This window comes from Haliotis rubra, unplaced genomic scaffold (genome assembly GCF_003918875.1).
Source record: "Haliotis rubra isolate DU_JTF1 unplaced genomic scaffold, ASM391887v1 Scf24, whole genome shotgun sequence".
In the NCBI taxonomy this organism is placed as follows: domain Eukaryota; kingdom Metazoa; phylum Mollusca; class Gastropoda; order Lepetellida; family Haliotidae; genus Haliotis; species Haliotis rubra.
Window position 1 is genome coordinate 3,387,670 of NW_025766447.1, and position 7,763 is coordinate 3,395,432.

Genomic DNA, 7,763 nt, shown 5'->3' on the forward strand with positions numbered 1-7,763 from the left:
GTCAGACCCAGTATTGTGGAATAGTATCCCTTTTGAAGTCAGATCTACAAACTCAATTGGCTCTTTCCGCCAATCCTTGAAAACATTTTTATTCTCCAATTACTTTTAACTTCTGTATTGTTTCATGTTTCTATTTATGTAAAGCACCACTGAGCATGTAACATATGTTATATTTGAGATAACACTTTCTTAGCAAAGTACAGATTCTAGTACTTTTGGTTTGTTTGTTTTTCTCTTTTTGGGGGGTTTGCTAATTTCAAAAAGAAGAAGTTAAGCTTAATCTTTCACGTCATTAGGATTTTAATGACCCTACTTTTGTCCTTATGCTGTTCCCCAATGCCTTTCTCTGATGGTAGCTGAAACTTTAATCACACAGTATCACACTTCGGGGGAAGTTGTTCTGTTGTGTTGGGAACTTTCATTTTGTTGGCTTCGTCTCGGTTAATTGATCCGGATGTGGAAGAAATATATTCTCTCCGAGAGTAGAGAGTTCTTTCAACTTATCTCCCCTTGTTGATTCCTCGCGCCGTACTGTTCTGAGTGAGGATTGTTTACAAGAGGATATTGTTTTAATAACGTTTTGTCAGCCAATGTCTGTTAAAGTTTCATGAGGAACAGACTACATTTTGGGAAAGACTTTTGCCCCTACCCCCCTTAAATTTTGAAAAGCCCTAACCGAACCCTAAAGTTAAAACATAAGTTGGCATAACCCATATTTTATGGCCCCTAGTCAAATCATATTCACTGAATATATGTATCTTTTTCCTCATCGTTAAAATTTGGAAGGGGTGGGGGTGGGTAGTAGGGGCGGAAGTCTTACCAAATTTGGTATAACGAATCATTTTCAAGTATTTCCATTCACACTTGGTCAGTGTATAACATACTCTACATTACATTGTTAACACTCATTAATTGTTATTGCAGAATAGAGAACCCATGAACACTTGTCCTTCCCATGGCACGGGAAAAAACCCAGTCTAATGCTGAGTTGTTGAGGCAGACATCATGTCCAGTTGTGTTCACTGGACTTACAAACCAGTGGTCCTCCCTAAACTGGACACCGTCTCATCTCGCCCAGGTGCTTCAAGGAAAGACATACAGGTGCAAAATTGCACCCAGGAAGAGCAATGGTATAGGACTATATCTTGTGTATTTTTACACATTAAGATACTCATGGAATTTTGAAAATGTGCACACATGATCTATGAATACCAGTGTGTACTTGTAGTTTGTAAACAATAAAATAACACTCATATGGTCCATTTTAGAAAAGGTGTGGGAAACCGACTGTGCTCACATAGAGGCATCTCTGGCTGACTTCACTGATTGGACAGCTGGTAATACAAGGGCAGGTAACCCCCTCCACCATGTCTCACTCAGGGACTTCTCATGTTACGTGGACTACAAGTACATGTCTGACATGTTTGAGGACTGCAGTGACTTGTTGAAGGTAATTAGCATGCTAACTGACGCAAAATTCTGGTTTTATAGATCGATGCTCATAACGTCAATCACTGGATAGCCTGGTCAAGACTAGAACATTATTACTCCTGTTTATTTATGTTCCAGTCTGTGGACTGGTCAGTGTTTGGACTGAGTGGACGTGACGGCAAGGACAGCACCATCTGGATAGGCAGTGAGGGGGCCTCAACACCATGCCACTATGACACATATGGCTACAACCTGGTGGCACAGATCCACGGCAGGTAGTTGACCATAGTGTATGGATACTCAGGGAATGTACCAACATGTAGCAATGTTCCAGCTGTATCATGTACAGCAGCGTAACAATAATCAGTTGATCATAGCATTCTAATTTTGCATGTAAACCTCTGCTTAAAGATGTCTTTGGTGTGTAGGGTTTATGAGCTTTTGTCAGTGTGTAGAGTGTATGAAGTGTGGATGGTGTGGTGAATGGTAAGTTGAGGGTATGAGTTGTACATGGTTTTATGTGTTGCCTCTATGGTGGCTTCTTGTAATGAGAGCTGTGTTTGGTTCCAGAAAGAGATGGCATCTGTTTCCCCCTTCCTCCACAGAGGCGCTGTACCCAACACGTCTACCCTATGAAGAGTCTAGTGTCTTCAGCGAGGTCAATGTTGGACAGCCTGATCTCGGTAGACATCCTCGGTTCAAGGTATTCACCACACATGACACACAAGATGTAGTACTGTGTTAATTGTTTAATGTCAGCTTGTTAAATTGATTCAGTTTGAAAGTCATAGTACAAACAGAAAGGCTATGTCCTGAAAGATATTGCCTTGTGTAATGAGAGGTTTGAACATGTATGTCAACATGAGTATCCTCTCTTGAAAGACATAACACACAGTTACAGACTGATAACTGCTTCTGATTTTGAGGAGTCATCTGGAGAATCTGTGCAGAGAGAAACTGAGATACAGAGACAAAGTTCTGAAGCATGATCTAGTACCTGCATGGAAAGGGCATGACACTAAAGGCAGTGCACACTTCAGGAACATTTCCTCTCATATTCAGCTTTAAAGTAATAGGCTGCTGAATGTATGTGAGGCTGAAACAGCTCAGATGTTGCATGGTCTGGTTATCCCAAATATGCCACATCTGAAACTCAGTTGGAGGCGGAGCGGTGGGGTAGCCTAGTGGTTAAAGCGTTGGCTCGTCACGCCGAAGACCCAGGTTCGAATCCCCACATGGGTACAATGTGTGAAGCCCATTTCTGGTGTCCCCCACCATGATGTTGCTGGAATATTGCTAAAAGCGACGTAAAACCAAACTCAGTCAGTCAGTCAGTTGAAGGCTGACCACCTATGTTTAAGGATGACCAACATGTTACAGTTTATCTTGTCAATCTCACCAGAGGGATTCGTCCTGGCTCGATACAGTTGTTGTTTGTTAGCACAATACCCATGTTATGTGGATCTGAATACATTTTCAAACTACAGTAATTAATTAGTTTATACAGAACACACTTAGAACAAACTAACAATGTGACAAACTGTTTTGTGGTCCCAGGCTCATACTGTATCTTTTAGTCAAAATGAACTTTGTTTATGACAAACTAAAAGAAGGGGCCCTTTTGGGTTCATTTTAGTGTAGTTACTGCATAGAATTAGCAGATCAGTGCCTAATGACCCACAGTCCTTGTCTCCTCTTGTTCAGGAGAGCCAAGCCGTGGTGGTGACCCTGGAGCCAGGCCAGGTGCTGTACGTACCCTGCCACTGGTGGCATTATGTGGAATGTCTGCAAACAGCCATCAGCATCAACACCTGGGTGGAACTGGTAAGTCTTGTTTTGTAATGATTGTAGAAACAATAAGTAACCCAGAAGTCAATACAGAAGAGAATTCAGTGTGAAACCAACAAACTACAAAGATGTATGCTAATATTAACTAGGTTTACAAATCAATATAGATTACTGCATGGTTATTACACCTGCAGTACTCAATAGAGTGGCAGTACAAAATTCAGTGCCAGTATAAAACAAACTAGCAGTAGTAATTGCAGTATAGGTATACATGTAATACTAGCAGAGATGCCAACCCATATGATGTTATTGCATTTTTTACGAAAAGCAAAACAAAATACGACAACGATGGCAGTAAAAATATACAATTTAAAAAAAACAACATTATATTAAATTATCAAATAGCATACGTAGCATACACAATAAATTTCGATAACATTTTATTCAGTATCAAGCTATATGTGGATACTTACTACTGACTTAATTGAATTAAATGTTAATAACAAGGTCTTAAACTATATATAAATTACATTTTTTGTTTGATATGAAAAGTCTTTGGAAAAGTTAATACTAATTTTGGCCAACAAATACTAATTTTTAAATCATTTTTGGCCAAAATACTAATTGGGCTAAATTAGGGTTGGCATCTCTAGCATTCATTTAGCACAAAAATGGTGAAGCTTCCAAAATAGGCCAAGATGGGATATCCATGGTTACAGTATGATTGTGACAGTTGGTTTTGATGTAATATGAGATGATATAGGCATGCGCTTGTCCTCTATAAGACCAGAAATACCTTCCAGAAGATCCTCACTTTGCTGGAAAGGTCAGTGTAGGAGCGACCAGCTGGGATGACCTGATCAGGATTGGCTCATGTATGTCATGGTATTCCAGTTGTAGAGATCAACACTTACGTGGTCATAGTAATTCTGTCTCTAGTGTTGTCAACATGTTGGGTGATATTGTTATGTGGCAGTGTGATTCTTTGTGAAACAGTGTTATACAGGAGCTGATCCAGAGGGGGGTACCAGGGTGTGCTACCCCCCTGTCCCCCGAAAAAATGTTCCCTGATGCACCCCTGTTATAATTGTTACAGTGTTCCTGTTGGTATACAATAAAGGGCAGTGATGTACTGCTTCTATTTTAGACAGGGAATCTAGAGCAACCAGAATAGTCCTGAGTAGTTTCATCCAGGTTATTACAGACTGGTCCCGAAGGAAAACGTATGGAAGTGTTTTTACATATTTTGTAAAGGGGGCACAGGTTTGCTGTATGATCTCACATTTGATCAAGACATGCGAGTTTTCACCCTGCAGTCCCAATCTGATCTTATTTTGAAAGGTTGGCCACTGTGGCAGATACTGGTAGGTTAACATTGATATCACTGCTACAATCACGGCTTCGGTTGGCCACTGTGGCAGATACTGGTAGGTTAACATTGATATCACTGCTACAATCACTGCTTCAGTTGGCCACTGTGGCAGATATGGGTAGGTTAACATTGATATCACTGCTACAATCACGGCTTCGGTTGGCCACTGTGGCAGATACTGGTAGGTTAACATTGATATCACTGCTACAATCACTGCTTCGGTTGGCCACTGTGGCAGATACTGGTATGTTAACATTGATATCACTGCTACAATCACGGCTTTGGTTGGCCACTGTGGCAGATACTGGTAGGTTAACATTGATATCACTGCTACAATCACTGCTTCAGTTGGCCACTGTGGCAGATACTGGTAGGTTAACATTGATATCACTGCTACAATCACTGCTTCGGTTATGTTACCAGTGTAACATAGTTGAGACACAGTGTTGCGCAGTGGAATTGAAAACTAAACTAACTAAAATTAAAGTATCGAAATATGCTATTTGGGGAACTAAACGTGACTCTCTTGATTAAACTGATGAAATAATTCAAACAATACAAATGGGGAAATAAACGTGAATCTCTTATAACAAATGCTAATGAGGCAATAAACTTAATGTGATACCTTAAATTCTATTATCTACACTATCTAGCTCTATTGCAGCATAAGTCTACTATCTACAGTATCTAGCTCTATAGCAGCTAGCTATATGGAACTTCTATTTCGATGCACTAATACATTCTTTATATCAGTCTATCTAAATCCTATTTTGACGAGCTGTCACCCAGCTCAAGAAACAACCGAACTCAAGGGAAACCTGAACTCAACTCACGTCTAAACTCAATTACGTCTTAACCCAAGCATAACCTGTACACAACTGACCGATCCGACCGTTTCCCACGTGGTCAAGAGCTTGTGGTCTGACCGCACGTGAAAAGTCATGCTTCTCGGTGAGCCGCGAAGCATGGTGCGTTTATGCGATCTGTTCCAACTGTTTTGTCTCCAGACCACACAGAATGTATCTTTTGCAGCCAAGTGATGATGAATGTCGCCTGAGTGAGTCGGTAACCCGAGCCACCATCTCATGTCTTGTGAACAGTGATGCAGGGGCACATCTGGAACACTGGATCAACCCCGGTGAGGTGAGGTCACCATTCATCAAGTAACACAAAAGTCTTGTTCAATAACTGAGAACATTTATGTAACACATGTTTTGGTTCTGTTTTGGACTATGATTTCTAAAACTGTCTCCATTTTCATTGTGGTATTGTCTTTGAACAAAATACCATTTGGGGTTGACCTAACATGGTAAGTATCTTGCTCTGAGCAGTTTCATGTACGTCATGGGAGGAAAAGGGACTTCAGTGTTTCTTACTTTCTTGAAACCCACCAGCAATAGGAAGGACCTGAAAGTCTAACATCATATAATGGGGCAAATCTGGGATTTAGACTCAGGGCGAGCAGATCCTGGTATGGCTTGGAGTAGCAACTCTGCAATATACGCCAATGATACCATGAATAGTTACTAAAACAAGATGTGATGTACAAGGAATGCTTTATCTATAACTGAGAATACCAGTATGCACCCATGAGTGTACATAAGCTTCGTTCATATCATAACTCATTGTCTTCATGTATCAAATTAATGGAGTTGAATTTGTATGTTTTCTGTGGTTTATACTTATCTGAACATTTAGTTCAAGTGTCTGTCCTTTGCTGGCCTTTTGTCAGTGCATTGTTAAACAGTTTTTACTTCACCTCAGAGACCAGGAGGCCTACAAAGCTGAAACTTTGCTAAGATTTGTGCAGTGTTATCTCTAATAACTATTTTGGTAATTATGATCTGATTTGCACCATGCCTGTCATATTATAACTGTCAATACTGAATAGTGAAATGTGTTGGTTTTCAGATCATTGTAACATCATCAGTGTTAGCTTAAGTTTATGTTCATCAACTCTACATGAGTACATGCTGTACTTGTCATCACAATGACAGATCAGCTGAAAGATGATTGTCAAATATCCGATTGTTTGTACTAATTTATACTTATATTTATCACTAACAGCTTTGTAAAACAATAACTCTTTGTATAAAGGTGAGCTTCTGTGCATTGTAGATTTTGGTTGTGAAATCCAACAAAAGGGCCTCCCATCACTGCTCAGAGTATTCTGAATAATTTTTTAAACAAAAGTGTTTTTAATAATTTATGTGATCTCACGCAAGTTTTAAAAAATTCTTGAGAGGTACAAAGCCTTGTCTTCTTTAATAATGGTTTTGATTTGACTGACGTTAACATTCAATTACTTCACAGCAAATAATGCCCATGGATGTTAACCTGACGTATTTGGCCCAATGCCTCCGCTCGCAAGCAGACAAGTCAGCTAATGACTACCTGGAAGCTAGGGGGGTTGGTTCTAAAGATAATCTGCACAGTTTCCTGCAGCATTTCAAAACAAGACAGTTTGATGTGGTACATGCGCCATGGCACATCCCTGGTGGGGCCTCCATAGTGAAGACTTTACCTGGTGATGGTGAAACGAAGCATGACAACAGGGACATGCACCTTGACGACCAGGCACTGGTGGTTGGAGGCTGCAAAAGACACAGTGTTTCTTCTGTTGAGGGTTCAAATGTTGAGATGAAAAATGTTAAAAGAAAAACACCAAATCAGAAATGTACTGATGATATACCTGATGTTGTCCCTAATGAAAATATAGATGATGAAAACCTAGTTGACAAAAAGAAAGCTAGACTTGTTTCAGGGGATATGTGTGTGCATGAGGGCAGTGTTCAAGGAACCTGTGGTATATTTGTCTTACAACCCAGTTGTTTTGACACATATTTCAACACTGTGCATAAATCAAGTCCCAACATGGTATGTGGCTTGGAGGCAGCAGACATTCAGGACATAGGTGATGAGGACTCTGTGAGCCTTGCCATGACACACCACTCAGTAGGTGACACACAGCTACCAGAAGCTTGTGCGTCTGGGCAGGACTCAGTGGAAACACAACATTCAGTATCAGTGGCTCATAATGATTCATCTGATCTTTCAGCTATCAAGGAAATCTTCTTTAAGAGTCTGCTTCATCCTAGAGTCATGAAGGCATTTGAAGAAGAACTTACAAAGAATTATATGTCTTTGATGAAGTAAACTCATTTCTATTCTG

At 40.2% G+C, this 7,763-nt stretch overlaps 1 protein-coding gene across 2 annotated transcripts; it reads left to right on the top strand.

The window, feature by feature from the left end:
• The first annotated feature begins 455 nt into the window (after positions 1–455).
• Positions 456–7,763, top strand: LOC124278643 (HSPB1-associated protein 1 homolog). Of its 2 annotated transcripts, none has more exons than XM_046714408.1 (8): positions 456–540; positions 925–1,130; positions 1,269–1,450; positions 1,570–1,706; positions 2,002–2,134; positions 3,115–3,255; positions 5,624–5,734; positions 6,905–7,763. In XM_046714408.1, the coding sequence occupies exons 2-8, from the start codon at positions 956–958 to the stop codon at positions 7,745–7,747; spliced, it is 1,722 nt and encodes a 573-aa protein (XP_046570364.1). In that variant the 5' UTR covers positions 456–540; positions 925–955; the 3' UTR covers positions 7,748–7,763. The 2 variants fall into 2 exon arrangements, with proteins under 2 accessions (XP_046570364.1, XP_046570365.1); XM_046714409.1 differs by having other exon boundaries at positions 3,136–3,255.

Bases quoted from the DNA above. Each gene is read 5' to 3' on its own strand.
- LOC124278643 (XM_046714408.1), top strand. From the start codon at position 956: ATGGCACGGGAAAAAACCCAGTCTAATGCTGAGTTGTTGAGGCAGACA. The intron at 1,707-2,001 runs GTAGTTGACCAT...GTTTGGTTCCAG, and splicing joins GTGGCACAGATCCACGGCAG to AAAGAGATGGCATCTGTTTC. The intron at 3,256-5,623 runs GTAAGTCTTGTT...TATCTTTTGCAG, and splicing joins TCAACACCTGGGTGGAACTG to CCAAGTGATGATGAATGTCG.